Consider the following 16,453-nt stretch of genomic DNA (forward strand, 5'->3'; position numbering starts at 1 on the left):
TCCTGCTGGTTTTCGAGGTTTGGTGCATGTGAAGCTGATTGAAAGTGCCAAGGTATGAAATATATGTCAGTGTAATTCTGCAATATCTTTGGATTATATAACAATTTCCAAAAATGGAAATAAATGGAAAATATAGTTTTCTGCATGGAAAAAGTAATATTACCTGCTTGTGGTGGCCTTAATTCCTTAATGCTGATTCAGTTGCTGATTTTGAGTCGGTTTCCTTTTCTTCCTCAGAAATGTGAATGTGCCATTGGATCACAACAAATGACATTCATTCTTACATACCCTCTTCTAAATTTTTCTCCGCCTGTTTTTCCTTGGTGGCACTGCAGTGGTGTGGAATACCACACAATCATTTCTGTGGCTTGGCCCCGTTTCGCAGCGAACAACTTGGACTCACCTGCTTGCTTGTAATTACATGGCTCAGCTCCCTCTACAGTTTTTGAGGTCGTGTTGTAAAAGCACCACTGTCTTCACGTTAGGGGAACCCTCACCCACTTGATTCTAGGGTTTGGAATCAGGGTTTGGCCTCTTTTTAAGGCGCCCATTGCTCGGCTTACCATAGAGGTCTATGGGACTATTCAGGTGTTGCCAGGTTCTTCTTGCTCAAGGCGGCTGTGGGGCTTTAGTTAAAGTCTTTTTATATGATGACTTTTGAATTCTGTATCAGTCACACATGTCTGTCAGATTGCATTACAGATCCCACTTTTTCCTTGCATATCGTCTCTTACTGATGGCTCCTCTCTGTCACACTTAGGTCCAACAGTATCACAGCCACTCAGTCACTGTGATGTGCTAAGGCCTGCCAGCCATGTGACACCAACTGTGTTTTTAACCTCATCGCCCCAACTGCCATCTCTCTGCCAACCTTCAGAGACTGTGCTGAACTGGAGGGTAAAGAAAAGTGGAGCAAAAATACATTTCATCTATGTGTGAAACCGTGTGTGTCTCTGGTGTCTGGTATCGTATTATTAAAGAAGTAGGAACTTTAATCCAGGAAATTATTTGCAAGCATCATGACTCTGCTAAAGATAACATTTGTCTCAATCTGTAGAACAGTTATTAAATCATAATGTAAAAATGTGTGTAAAACACTGAATGCACATTGTGGTTTGCTTTTTTAGTCTATTAAAAACCTTAAACCATCTTTTTGCATTACAAATAGTTGTACTCAGGACAGCTTTAGAGGTTAACCCTTACCAAGGTGCCAGTGGTGTTTCTTTGAGAACCTGGAAGCAGATGACCACTTCTCTTTCGATGTGGTGAAGTACTTCAAACAAGCACGATTGTATAGGAAAGAGAGTTATGGTTACAAATGGCAGTCAGTTCTCTATAATATATAGGGTTTTTTTTTTATTCAATCAATTGTGCATTTATGGTCTATTTTTACATTTAGATACTATATAAACTGAAAATTTACTAATTCAAATCTGTCACTAATCACTCAGGTGAAATCCAGCAGAATCTTATAACTGGTCCCAAGGACTTTGTGTTGAAGGTGGCTCTGAAACCATCCATGCCTTCATCTCTGAATTCTGCTTCTGAGCTGAGATAAAAAATAAATAAATAAATAAAGCCGTTGACCACAACATTAAAAGCGCTAGCAAGTTACTAAAGTAATGGGTCCTGGCATTTTTGATACCACCTAAACACTGTTGCGTACCAAGCATTCACCTCCATTGCAAAAACATTCCCCAACAGGAAAATGTGGTCCACTGAACCTCGAAAATACTTACAAATGGCTTGAGAACATACTGAATTAACACTTTACAGTCTCTGAACATGAGTTATTATGAGGTGTGCAGTGGTTCCTTAGAGCAGAGGGTGGAGTATGTTGTCAGCTAATGCTAGCAAGCTTAGTTAGCAAGCCACAGGGGGCTTGTTCAGATTAAATCAAATAAGATATAAAGCATTCTTTTGTCTTCTTCTTCCTCTTCTTTTGTCCCTAGCTGGCGGTTGGCAGGGAGATTGTCCATGAAGCCAATACGTCGCTGTGAGTGTCATAGGGTTTCCATCTTGATCAACAATGCACTTACAGGTCTTGTGGTCTCTTGCCTTCACCTTTGCTTGCTTGAGGGTTAGACGTTGTTGTTTAAGATCATCTTCAATTTGCTTGATCCAAGTCTTCTTGGAGGTCTCTCATCACTCTCACTCTGATGCTGCTGCATCAAAAGGCGGTATGGCAGGCAATGGTTGCTCACGTGGCAGATGTGGCCAAACCATTGCAGTCGTCGCTTCCTAATCAGCTCTTCCATTGAGGCCTGCTGGTGACATTAACTACGTATCACGCGTTGCTTAGACTATCACGGAGGGACACACGGAGAATCTGACGCAAACAGCGCGTTTGGAAGACCTCAAGGTTGTTGAGGTCGTGTTTGAGGATGACCCAGATCTACGACCCATAGAGAAAAATGGGGAATCCCTGTGTATGGTACAGGCGATTTTGACCAATTCTTGAATTCAAGAATATAAAGCATTAAAACACATTAAAAAGACAACAGCCTTAATGAACACAGTGTAGTTTGAACCCAGAAGGAGGGTTTTATACATCATCCCCAGAGATACCCAGGATACCCAGGATCTCAGGATACCCAGAGATGCTAAGTACCTCTTGGATTAGGTGTTTACACAATAAACTGCACAGAAATCAATATAATTTTACAGAAACTGATTTAAAAAAAAAAAAAAAGGCTCCACCACCACAAATGTGCTAGAGAAGTCCACTTGAGTGACCCCAGTCAGCAGAGGTGATGTCTAACAGAACATGAAGGGGCATGCTCCTTCTACAGTCTGGTTCTGCTGGAGACTGCTTCTGGTTAAAAGGGAGTTTTTCCTTCCCATTGTTGCCAAGTGCTTTTTCATAGGGGGTCAACTGAGGGGTTTCTCTCTGTATTACTGTAGCTGTCTTTACCTTACAATATCAAGTGCCTTAAGGAAACTGTTTTGTGTTGTGTTAACACTACAGTATCCTAAATACTTTTACTTTTGTTTCATATATGTCACATAACAGAGATTTTCATTCATTCAGAGCAGCAAATAACTATTCAACCGCAGCCTTTCACTCAAAACCACAAATTAGAGCACTCGGGGGGATGAAAATTAGAAGGTTACATAATATTGAGTCCACAAATGTCTGAATTGAAGCACGTCTTCACAGAGCCACACTTCACGCATGGCTGAAAATGTTCGCACCACAAATGAATTTCTCCTTTGTTAGCGCTATGCCATATGTGTTGAAACATGGATTTTACAAGAGTGGGATGAAACAGGCTCTGGTATTAGACCATCAGGGTGCAAATAAACATTTATAATTTCCTTAACCACTGTGCGCTGTGTTTAGGTTCAGCTCAGTTTGCTGTCGTGAGTGCCGCTGTGACAAACTGCTGCTCGACACAAGGAGCCATTTCATTTCTCCTTGCATTTTTCTCTGTCTTGAAAGACCAAATACGACATGATTCACTTGGTATTAAAGTGTTTCATTTAACAACGCTGATTGTGTTTTGTACAGGCAAAATGTCCGACCATCTGTGAATAATAAAAACTGTGTGTGTGGTTGATTGTCTTGATGTTTTTGTTTTTTCTTTTTCCGAGAGAGCTAGATCGTCTGCCACAGCAGACTAAACCAGCCGCCGTCTAGTTAACATTACTGAGGTTTCTAGAATGGCTGAACCCTGATAGGATGTCCTGTTTTTCCTGTAACTCAACTCTTCAGATTCCCCGATCATGCCACAGCATTTCTAGTTTGTGAGGATATTTCCAGTTATTCCACTTGAAAAATGAATAATGGGAATTCTATAAAGGGAATGTTTGCTTCTTTCATTGCCTCATTTTAAGGCTGACAAATTGCTTGAGGTGGATGCTTCCTACCATCCGTAATCAACTCTTCTCAGCAGCGAGCTGCTTTTCACCGCTGCTGTGCTGTTCCAGGCCAGTGGAAATACAAGGGACAACCATAATGGATCTGTAATCTAAAATTTGCCACTCTACATGGAAATCACAAAGGCTTGTCTTGCAGCTTTGCAGCTGCAGTTGCAGTAGCTGTTCTATAAACTATCTGGGTTGAATGGATTGACATTTGAACTTTTCAAATGTTGGTTTTGGTGAATGGATTTGAGATGTGAATGCAGCTGCATCCTATAGCAATTTTAGGGAGGTTATAATGGGTACAAAATTAGACTAGATTAAATAGAGTTTGGTCTCTCCATTTTAAAAAACAAACAAACAAATTTAGTTAGTTTTCCAAGTTCATAAAATAATTGCAGTTAGTTTTACATTTAAGTCTATGTTTTATTTGTTTTATTTTAGTCAACTAAAATGTTATTTCATAAGTATTTTTAGTTTGTACCTTTTTTTAGTTAACTAAAATAACCTTGGTCTCCAGAAGCTTGATGGCTCTCATCAGTTCTATTTTTACTTCTGTCTTTCTCAGTGCTAAGTGCTTAATCAAATCATTACAGTGAAACACAGAATAGTTAAGTCATTTTTACCCACAGTTTTATCCCAAAACACATGAAAATTCATTCTGTAGAGTCTATTTGCAGTCACAGCCTTCATTACACAGCAGTCTAGGCCACTCTTCTTCACCAAGAAAACAGCAGCACATGCTCAGTCCCCGCCCCATACTGATTTGAACCAATAATGTCTTAAAGAGTTTTCCGGACGTCCCGCCCACAAGCGTGAAACAGGCAAACATGGCAGCTTCCACCGACATCATTTTGGGGACCTCAGCGTCCATCGCTGGCATTTTAAATGAAAAACACGGACCTGAACACTTGCAGACTTTAAAAACATTTACAGCTGCGCTGCGGGATGTCGAATACAGGTGAGGTCTGGGTAATTTATTTATGTTTTATACGGAAATGGGCCGTATCAGTGCGGTCCGGCTAAGCTAGCAGTAACTTGAAAATACCCAACTGTCAACTACGCACAGCCAAATATAACGGCACGCCCGGTTTCTGAACTCAGACCTAATAATTGTCGCTGCAGCATAAAAAAACAAAACTAACACATATCAGCAGTATAGCTTAAATATGTGGTTTTGTACTAAAAGCACATTTTTAAGCATTACTGGCATTGTTTTTCCTGTGCAGGAGCTAACTCTGCTTATTAAAATTTAACGGCCTGTGCACGTGACATTATGCTCCCTTCTGTAGTATTTGTAGCACAGGAGTATCCCGCACATTGGATTCAAATTGTAAACTTCATGTTTATTTTTTTCTTAATGGAAAAAAGACAGTGTTTCACGCAAGATCCAGCTAATGTAGTGCAAATACCGCGTTATTAACTACATCTGTGTTTTATATCTGGTGGCCTCCCAGTGAGGGTACTGCAAATGAAATGAATATTGTGTATTTGTTCACCTGTTTGTCGTTGTCAGAGATGCTGTGGAGGAGAAGACATTCTCCACTCTTGTGAAGGTCCTGACCAGACTCTGTGAAGAGCTGCAGGCTGCCGGCTTGGACAGTGAGGATGTGCAGACCTTTACCCTGCAGCTCCAGCTGACCGCAGAGTGCTTCAGAGCTCAGAGGAACTCCTGTGTCCAGAGTATACGTAACCAGAGTCTGCTCAGGTATCCCCGATGTCACAAAGCAGCATGAGGGGGATCTTTCAGAAAATACAAATTAATTAAGTAAACAATGGTCATAGAGTTTAGTGACTGATTTATTTGGAAACTCTGCTAAAAATCCTTCTTGAGCATTTTTCCTGCTAAAAGTTGGCAGTTTATGTTTAAGGAACTTGTATAATTATATCTTTGCAATTGCAGGATTTGTTGAAGTGCTATTTTTGCAGTTTATTAAAATATTATGTCAAAGTTTGTTAGATTATTGGGTGCCTCCTTTCTTAAGACAAAGAAACACTTGACATAATGTGTCTTTGTCAACTAGGGAACTTGGTTTCATTGATGTATCCCTCAAACTCCTGAGATTTTTATCTACTGTAAATATGGAGATTCCAGATACCATCTTCGAACGTAAGTCTAAAATTCAGCCACTGATGCTTAAGGTACAATACTTATGTGTTTTTCCTTTGTCCCTTTCAAAGCCAACTAAATAGTTTTGAAGTGAGCTATAGAGGTTGTTAGAGATGGAAGTAGATTGTGCTGTTTTTGTCTTGTGGTGCTCAAATTGTAAAAGAAATTATGACTTTGACTAGTCAAAAAAATATTATGCCTTTGTGTAGGCAGTTTCATGTAAGAACTATTTTCTGTCAACAGTCTACATCCGCCAACCAGAAGAAGTGTGCATCCAGCTAATATTACAGCTCAGGTTAGGGGAGGATGTCATTAATGTTTACATCCTGTCACAATGTCACTATCAAGAGCTGTTTTTCTTTTCTTTTTCTTTTTTTTTTTTAGGGTTCTTTGTGTTTTATGAGAAACCGTTCTGTCAAGTTCTTTTGTATTCAAGAGTAGGCAAAAACCTTTAACTGTCTAGAGGGACATAAAAGTAATACACCATGGAGGAAAATGAATGTTGAATGTTTTTTCTTATTTTTGATCTGTTTTCTGTGCCTCAGCTCTTCGCTGTGGCATCCAGTTTCTTGGTAACTTGGCTGTTGGTAACCAGTTGTGCAAAGATGACATTTGGATGATAAGCTTCCCAGACCTTTTCCTGTAAGTTCTGTGTGTCAAAATCTCATCCTCATCTTTTTGTTTGACTCCAAAATCACATGCAGATTCTATATTGGTAATTCTGTCAACCCGAACGTATCCAAACAGGCAGCTGCTTAGCACTGACGATGAGAAGACCGTGAACTACACCTCGATGGTAATCCACACATGCCTGGATGAGGCCAAGGTGGAAGATTTGTCCAAGCCACAGAACATTGAGCTGGCTCTCAGGGTGATGGAGCTCTGCAGGACTCAGCCTGAGCTGGACTGGACGTAAGTGCATCATTATGGTACTAACTTGAAAACTGTTGTTATGCATTAAGGGCATATTTAAGTGCTACTTTCCCGTTGCTATTTATTGATTTTTCAGAGTGCTGATTGCAACACAGCATTTCCTGAGGTCTTCATCGCTGGTGGAGAACATGTACTCTGAAATGTCTCACCATGATAGGTACTTCATTTTTGTTTGGACAAAAACATGAACAATTCATTTAAACAGAATTGTAAAAAAAAAAAATCTGGTTAAATGTATGCTACAACACCTTTCAGCCTATTATTATTTTAGTTTGTTTGGTTTTTGCACTGCAGAGAATTGATGCACAGAATAGTAGTAAAAACAGCTAATATTTAAATAAAAACTATAGATGCTTCATATAGATGTACATTTTGTTTTTCAGAGTTACTTTATTAGAGCTACTTTTAGCCCAGCTAAGAGAGGAGGGCTCAGAAGACTGTGGCATCCCTCCCAGTGTGGCTCGTTTCCTGGCCACTTCCTTCCAGAAAGGTTGTGGCGCTGTGCTCACACTTGCTACGGGTTCGGCGTCCAGTGATGAGGTACAGATCATAAATTCAACACAATTTCCGCGGGTTTTTCACCCTGCGTTTGTTAGTCTTACCCTGTGTGAAATGAATTAACCTATGTTTCAGTCATTTTGACTCTCAGTATTGTGTCTCAAAAGATTCTTACTCTGTGGACTGCCCCCCGTTTGTTGCAATCCCCTGCAGGTCCTGCAGGAGGCACTAACAGTGATTAGTCTGCTGGATGTGCTGTGTGAGATGACCTCAGACCACAAGCAGTTCATGTTCCTACAGGATCATCCAGACCTTCTAGTAACTACTGTTGGTAAATGAAAAACAGCCATTAAGTCAACAACCGAGCAACAGCAGACATTAAATTAAACAGCCCGCAAAGTCCAAATGCTGGAAAGTTTGAGGTTTATCATTTAATCTGTTTCTTAAAGGAGAAAAGCAGAATCTCATTTGTCAAAATCAGCTATAATCTGAATAGCTTTATGCTGCTTCTCAGAAGGTGTTCTGCTTTTCCCGTTGTCTGTCACAAACTGTCCATGCAGAGCTCCTGGAGCAGGTACACGCCACTGGGAAGGCCAGTAAGAATATTTTCAGTGCTGCTCAGAACTTCTCCTCCTTCAGTGGAGATGGAGACTCTTCTTCTTATTCTCCTGTCATCAGCTTTAAGGCACACCTCATCAGGCTCATAGGAAACCTCTGCTACAGCAATACCAACAACCAGAACAAGGTTTGGACAAATGAATGAGTGGAGGGATGGAAGTTTGTGGTGGTACTTGATAACTACTGTGACGAAGAGTGAATGAAAATTTTGCTGTAAGCCATAATTTCCAGATCAGAGGTAGTTCAATGTGCTGAGTCATATTTCCACTTGTCCTCTGTCTTTCCTTGACCTAAAAATCATACTTCTGCACCTCAGAGTCCTTCATATGCTGCCATTTTAAATATGTTGAGAATTTACATACAGTATTTCATGATTATACTATTAGTGGGACATAAAGAGAACTTTGTCTGTCTACCTATCTGTCAGAGACAGACACTCACAGAGTCTTGTACTTAAATCTGTCACATCTGAAGCGTTTCTTTAAGTAAAACTTCAAAATAGCTGCCCAAATAAGTACCCGGAGGCATTTTGAAATAACTGTTAGGTGGGGAAATCTGCTCAAGCACTTGAGCTATTTTTTCTATCTATCTAGTAGGGGAGAGGAACAATCTATGCAGTATGCTATCACAATATTTTCCTTGCCATTATTGTCTATAGCGGTACAGCAAAAAAATCAGTATTTTATTAAATAATACTGTGAGGATACTTTGAAAAAGATGGCTTATCTCATGCACCATCTTCATGAGATAAATGTTAGCTGAGCAAACAACGCTACCTTCTAATTCAGAGCAAGCTAATGACTCAGTCACAGTAAAAATAGGACAGCAACCACCTTGCATCTACAAAAACATAGCTGGCTGACTGGTGATTGTATTGACTTTTTTCATATTGTACTAAATGGCTGCGCAGAGCTTAACGGTCATGACCACTTTTGGTCACAAGGTGATTGCACAGGTCGCCTGATAGGAAGCTTTTCTGCAAACGGTTGCAGTCTGACTTGGAATGACTGCAGTCACACTCTGAGAGATTATTTTAAATAATTGCTGTTTAATTTAGAAATGCAGGAAGACTACCAACATACTGCTATCAGTCAGAATGAGCACAATTTGAGGGGACTTGACTCAGCTGAGTGGTTGCATTCTGGTTATATTCCTGTAGAACAGGAAGGTTGCTGAGACAGCATTATGTGCCTATTTATTACAGATAGTTGCTGTATTATCAGAAATGGGTTACGTGTAATTGCTAACTTGACACCGTGTAATTGTAAAGTGACAGGAGACTGACTCTGTCCGGCAGCATGGATGGCAGGTTTCGGTGACAGTGTTTGTGTGCTTGAATATCTCATTTTGCAGTAGAAAAATAACTGAAGTGAGATAACTTTCTTTTTGGATAAAAAGATACTGACAAAAGTTAACTTTAGAACATCATTTTCAGCTACAAAAAAATAAATCACAAAATATGTTATTGCAACACTCAGCATATTGCAAAATGTAAAAAAAAAAAAGTCACAAGAACATCATATTGTCACGATATCTTATCACGTGGTGCCTGTTGATTCCTACCTGTACGTGCTAGCTATCTAGCTGTGAAAGATGAGCAGCGGTAAGGTTTTATACGTGGGAATGTGGATATTCTCATCATTAGTAAATGTCGGTGCTTATATGCTTCTCTTCCTTGTCTCTCTCCCATCCTCAGTAGGAGGAGGAGGTAAGACACAAGAACGAGTCAAGTGAAGGAAGCTGGGAGACACATTAGCATATTGAAAATAGCCCAAAGCCTCTTTGGTTAGTTTTATAATATGTACTGATAGTTCTGTCAGGAAATTATGGTTTAGAACAATTATCGAATTTAGAAAAGGAAAATATTTACAAACCCTAAAATTTAAATGTTTTTCTTTGCTTACATTTATTCTAGCCTGCTGGTCTGCCCTTCCAATGCGATCCTTGGTCTCCTAGCATTTAAACAAATACCCTTAATCAGTCCAACACAGTTGGAGGGTCAAAAGTGTAAATGTGACTGCGAGGTTTGGGAGGCCCACCTGAATTAGTTTGCTTTGTTTGACCTCTCCACTAAATGATCATGCTCAGAGGCAGGTTCTAGTAAATGGGCTGCTGCATGCAACCTCAAACCAAATCTCCCGAGGAGTGCAAACGAGTGCAAAGTCTAATTGAGCGAGAGGCTGTGGGTTCTTTCAACACAACTCGCTTTTCCGCTCAAATGTGAAACATTAGCTTCTTGTTTATTTTAGAAATCTTATCAGTTTTTCTCAATTGACATCTTTCAGCATGCAGCTATCAGCGTAAAGCACAGATGGGTAATAAAGCAGACAGTATCAACATCACTTTGTAGACTCGGTTGTACTTAATAGGAACAGATTTGTGGAATGCTTGTGGGATGGCCACCCTCAGTTGGCCCCTGTATAATATTTATGGATGCTGATCTGTGGTCTGTCAGTGGTCAGAAATCACCACGTATCTGTTTTCACCCAGATTTCTTCCAGTAAACCAAATGTCGTTCTGTTCACCTTTGGGAGAGATTGTAATTTAAGATGTGCATGCAAAGCGAGGAACTGCTTGTGCCGGACTGAAAGTCAGGGTCCAGCTGCTTGTTATTCATCCCTTTTATGAGTTTAAATATAATTTTAGTAACTTCAGACAATGATTCCTAAAGTGGAAAACGCAGACCTGCGTGCTCTGTTTCTTTGACAGTGTAAATGACATTTCCATTTTCTGTAACTCAGCACTTTGTCTTGTTCTGTTGCTCCAGTGTGTTTGGAGAGTAACCGCAACGGCGTGCGGAGGGCAACAGAAAGCAAATACAACAATTAAGCCTATAGAATGAGACGCATGATAAAGAACAGATTGTCCTGTTGTGGTGCTCTTAGACTAACCCACAACCACACTGCTTTGTTTGCATGGATGTGAGGCTCTGCTAAGGGCATCTCTGTACTGTTCCTTTGTCTGCTGTTTCTTAACTCGAATCGTGAACCTCGATAAACGTCTCACAAATTCTTTCAGTAAATCTTGGATATAAAGTATCTGTTTAAGTAAGTTTATACAGATTTGTTTCCTCCTGAAAAAGAGATATAAAGTAACTAGAGACTGTACAGCAAAACCTTTTGCTATAGTTTTGTTCACTTAATAAGTCATCTCATTAAGAGTATCTGGTTTTATTCTTGCATAAACAATGGACAGTTTGTGGTCTTGATATGTAAATGTTTTTACTTCAGCAGATGCTGAGTACTGATCCAATACCAGTGTTAAATTAAAAATAATGTGTTATTCAAGTCGGTCCAGTTGACATACCTGAGGTGTGAGTGGTACTGGTTGATTTTCAAGAACAAAATTGATGTGCTGAGCTGTAGTAGCTGCAGTGACAGGGATGGACAAGACTGGGAAAGAGTACATCAGAGGGACAGTTCAAAGTTAGAGACACAAGGCTGAGCTGGTTTGGACATGTGCAGAGGAGGGACAGTGGATATATTTCATTAAAGATATTGACGATGGAGCTGCCAGCCTGGAGAAAAAGAGGAAGACCAGAGAGACAATTCATGGACGTAATGAAGGCGGATCCACAGAAAGGTCTGGTTTAAAAGAGGATGCTGAGGATAGTTTGAGATGGAGGTGGATGGAGCAGCCAAAATCATTTTGTATCAAGCTATATCAGGCTCTGTTTTTTCCTGATTTTGGAAAGTATAATTTGGGAATAAATTACCTCCAAGGATAAATATACTAAATTGGCATTTGACGATTTATTTACACTGGTCTCATATTGGTTCAATGTGAGAGTCATCAGGCAGCTGCTTACTGCTGTCATTTATAGTTGAGCTAGTTTTGCCTCGTTCTGCTCTGTTTCACTGCGAGTACACCTGCTGAGCCGACAGGTGAAGTGATGATAATGAATCAAGTAGTCAACAACACCTTACGTTACATTACAGTTAGGGCTGTTCGATATAACGATATATATCGGATGACGATATAAAAACGTCTATCGTTTCATTTTACGCTATTGTTTGTTTCGTGGTGTCGCAAAATAAACTGTTTACGGCAATATTTTTTTCATCGTTTTGATGGTCACTGTAGTGGCTATATTAATTTCTTAAAGTTCTCTCTTTCTCTTATATTTAATATAACCACACTACGGACAGACAAGCGCCTGTTTTTATGCGTTGTGGTTAGCAACAACGACGGTAACACCATCGCATGTCCGCTTGTTTATGTTCCACATAAACCTTTCATAATAAAGCTCAAGATCCTGTTGAGACTTTTCAAAATAAACTGAATCACGTGAAAGAGCAGAGTATTTACGGATGAGAAGTAAAAAAGAGCCGCCAGGTACTAAAAAATAAACCTTAGACTCAAACGTTAGAACAGGCTTTTCCCCGCAGCACGCCGTGTAATAAATACTCACAAAGAAAATGGTGCATGACGCGCAGCTGGAAACACTTTCCGCAAGTCGAGCTGCCCGAGATTCACAGAATTTACAGAAAATGTTACATTTTTGTGATTTATGTCGTTATCGGGATGATAGAATTCTTATATCGGGATATGAGATTTTGGTCATATCGCACAGCCCTAGTTACAGTAATATGTTACCGTTAAAGTTGAACAAACAACAGTGAAAACAAGCAAAAGAAATTGGGTAATTAATTACATTCTAATTCATTAGAAGGTAACACTGTGAAATTAGCTGGGGACCTGGCAGCTGAGTTACTCTATATTTTATATCATTTTCTTATATCCCATAGGTGCGAGAACTTGAAGGCATCCCCCTCATCTTGGATAACTGCAACATTGACAGCAACAATCCTTGTATCCTTTCTGTGAAGTATAAATATGAAGCTGTGGTAATGTAGCCATATTTCATGTTTATTTAAATCATTCTTCATATTTAAGCAAAAAGTTTGTGGGCTCTTTTGTAATTAAGCTTTGTATATTTGTACAGTAAAGCTAGTGGGCTTGCCTGCCCATGCACAAAAAACAAAACACAACTTTGCCTTGAGCTTTAATTGTTGCAGTGTGTACTGGCTGGCAAGGAAAGGGTGCCGAAATGTGAAGAGAGTTATGTTGCTGTGCTTGCAGATGGTTGACAGCATCATGTGATGGGTTGCAGTTGGTGTTAAAATGGCTAATTCAACATGCAAATTTTGTTTTGTAAACTTTAAATCCAGTTCAATACACAACTAAAGTAAAATGCTAAACTTTCTTCTTCTATCCAGTGGAGTTACACTTTATTGGGCTTGATTCAATTAGCTGATGGGTACCAGCAGACCTTGGAAGAAAGAAAATAAACAGTTGGTACACTGCGGAGTTTTCACTTATTTATTGCACTAAAAGAAAGTGACGCTTCCAGCACCACATTCATCAGACCCACAAACCCTGACTTTAAACTGGAGAGAGCTCACATATAATGTATCTTTGTCACAACTTTTTGACAGTCTTTGAGAAAACGCATATGTCTTCAGGTCATTGTTTTTGTTCCCGTGTTTATCTTCCATGTCTGCTTACCGACACATTCACACACACAGAACCACAACCCAGTCTATCTACCATTACATCCTGTCTAGAAAATGTAGTTATCTAGAAAAAAAAATGTGTATGGGGTGACCTGAAATGCAAAGCATACACAACCTGTCTGCAAACCCGTTTGTTTGTTAGGCTGTCTTTGAAGTCAATGACCCAGGGAAAATAAAAACTGCTCATGAGTTGAAAGAGCTTGATCTATTTTCCAGGTTTTGTTGGTATTGTATTTTCTTTCTATAACAAATCATTTCCTAGATCCATCTTGCATGACATCTACTACCTTGTAGCTCGATGCCAAGTTGTTGGGGTTTCATTTTTTTTTGGGGGGGGGGTGCAAACTCACCGGCTTTACTGTACAAATATACAAAACTTAATTCCAAAAGAGACTGAATAAGACCACAAATTTTGATTTAAATTGATGCAGTAGTGTTAAATGGATGCTTGTTTTTAGGCAATAGTAATGTGTTTTGTTTTGTTGCTCACTTTTAATCGGTTCAAAATCATCCATAGTTCTCATAAACTTGGCTGTGGTGTAACCCCTCAGTTTGTCCTTTGTCTGAAATGAGTAGTTTCAGCTATTCATCTCTCTTTAAACCTGGTTTCTTCTCATTGGCTGCCCCTTGGAAACACAAGGTTTGAAGAGCAGGTGGGTGGGGCTGCTTTTAGCCTTACTGTATTATGGAGATCCCCTCTCTATGAGAAAGCCAGAAACTGATTCCCAAGCTTTTGTCTAACAAGGATTGCTTCCACATATGCCGACTGTATTATTTGTAACTTTTCCCATCTTTAATATGAAGATCTACCTCTGAAGCTGTATAAATATGAGGAGAAAATAAGGAAATAATAAGCATAATAAGTCATTGAAAAATATGTTTAAAAATAAAAGACGGAACAGCTGCATGTTCCACTCTCTAAAGCAGAAACTTTGACATTGTTGTCCTTAACCGGGCATCTCTAGTCATCAGCCAGTGGGCAATCTTCACCATCAGGAACCTCGTGGAGCACAACTCGGAGAACCAGAAACTGATTGCCACTTTGGAACGCTGCGGCACAGCTGACTACTCCGCGGTCAGGGAGTTGGGTTTCCTGGTGGAAGAGCGAGATGGAACCTTGCTGCTCAAACCTGTCAGGAAAGACTCCTAAAAAACATATGTGAGGAAAAAGAAGGTCCTCAACCCATAAACAGGTTTCCATGTAAAGTAGAAGGGAATACATGAAATGTGTACGCTAATGGGTGAACATGCAGCTTGTGTTAAAAGCCTCATGAATGTTACCAAGTACTTAAGCAGCTTCTTCAGGTTATAGGCCTGCTTAGTATTAGACAAATATTATCTGCGCCTGTCCAGGATAACTAACAGTCACACTGCTGCCCACACAATAATCAAAAAAGTCCCATCAGAAAAGTATGTATTATGCTTTATAACGTACTTTTCTACCTCAGTAATGCTGGTACTCAAGCCTAAACTATAATGTAAACAAAAGATCCGTGGTAGAGAAGCAGAGGTCAGGATGCCAGGAGCTCTGGCTTTGTCTTGATCCAAGTCTGGGAAATGAAGAGTTTGTTAGTGGCGAGCTCATGCTGGTAACTTTTGGCAAGGCTGATGCTTTGCGGTTTAATCCAAAGACAAAGAGCACTGCAGTATCCTGGCTTTTTGCTTTTCACAGACACAGATGATACCAGCAGGGGTTTGGGTTTAATCCCAGGCCCATAGTGACTTCTGCAGTAACCATGAAACAGAGAATGACCAAAACATGATGTAATCTACCCCCTCCCTGCCTTACCTAATTAAATGGAGGCATCTTGGTCATGATATGAAGACCTTATTCAAGTATTTCCAATATCCACTTATCTACACAGATATGGTATTAACGATATTATAAGCTAAGGCAATTTAAGGGGGAAATGCAGTAATACAAATGCATGTGTCATTATTTAAAAACAAGGCCCAGTGTGTTTACCGTGTTTTTGCTTGCCTTTCCAATTATTCTTGTTTTAGGATTATAACAGTATTAGTTAAATACTTAACATAGTTTTGTGAATTTCACCCTAATCTTCTATTTCTATCCATTAATGATTAAAAATAAGTCATTAGAGAGATCATGGCATGCAGGATGAGTTCTAACCATTCTAGAATAACACCAACTTACACTTCACAATACTTTGAGCAATCTATTATTTATTATACCAGACTCCGGAGACTTTTCCGGGAATATTTCATCAATATTGTATTTCCTGTTTAGCTGTAGCCATGTTTGGTCTGCTGACCTGTGATAGCAATTCTACATCAGTAGGCAGTAGATAAGAACATACTGGAATTGTGCATCTGCAGAGCGAGTGAGAGGAATCGGACCATAAGCATTAGTTTGCAGAATGACATCCCTCCTGCTGCTGGATAAGCTGAACGGTCCTGACAACTCAACAAAGCAGCGCTTTATGCGCCTGCCAACACCCTGCTCCACCCTGTTTGCTCTGCACCTGATTTTTTAATGACAAAATGTGTTGAAACAATTGGTCGGACTCTCCTCTCGATCCGCCAACATAGTGAAGGGAGCTTATGGGGTTCCGGTCCCCAGGATTTCAGACGGCTAACAAAACAGCTGTTAGTCGCACTTGACTGAATGGCTGCAATGCTTTTCAGCCTCACAGGAAAGAGCCTGTGCAAGTCAGCCTGGCTGAATGAGGTGGCATGGCTGCAGCCATGTGGTCATCTCCTAACACATTAGTACCACATTGGTCAAGGTCATGATTTCTTGTTTCCCATGTCAGCATTTTACACCACAGGCCTCTACTATAATGTACTTGTGCCTTCTGGTTGGGGTTTCAAAGCTTCATTTTCTTTGGGTTGTACTATGAGGTTATGAATAATGAGTTTAATGCATAATAAAGGACTGCGTGTATCAAAGAGC

At 39.9% G+C, this 16,453-nt stretch overlaps 1 protein-coding gene across 1 annotated transcript; it reads left to right on the forward strand.

Annotated features, from left to right (window-relative positions):
- Nucleotides 1-4,672: 4,672 nt before the first annotated feature.
- atxn10 (ataxin 10) lies at nucleotides 4,673-16,449 on the forward strand. Its single transcript, XM_084909813.1, has 11 exons — nucleotides 4,673-4,825; nucleotides 5,381-5,572; nucleotides 5,889-5,974; nucleotides 6,520-6,616; nucleotides 6,722-6,886; nucleotides 6,984-7,064; nucleotides 7,291-7,447; nucleotides 7,619-7,736; nucleotides 7,966-8,150; nucleotides 12,772-12,835; nucleotides 14,505-16,449. The coding sequence occupies exons 1-11, from the start codon at nucleotides 4,695-4,697 to the stop codon at nucleotides 14,687-14,689; spliced, it is 1,461 nt and encodes a 486-aa protein (XP_084765939.1). The 5' UTR covers nucleotides 4,673-4,694; the 3' UTR covers nucleotides 14,690-16,449.
- The last annotated feature ends 4 nt before the right edge of the window (nucleotides 16,450-16,453 follow it).

Source organism: Perissodus microlepis, chromosome 17, assembly GCF_051167445.1.
Source record: "Perissodus microlepis isolate ML-2025 ecotype Zambia chromosome 17, ASM5116744v1, whole genome shotgun sequence".
In the NCBI taxonomy this organism is placed as follows: domain Eukaryota; kingdom Metazoa; phylum Chordata; class Actinopteri; order Cichliformes; family Cichlidae; genus Perissodus; species Perissodus microlepis.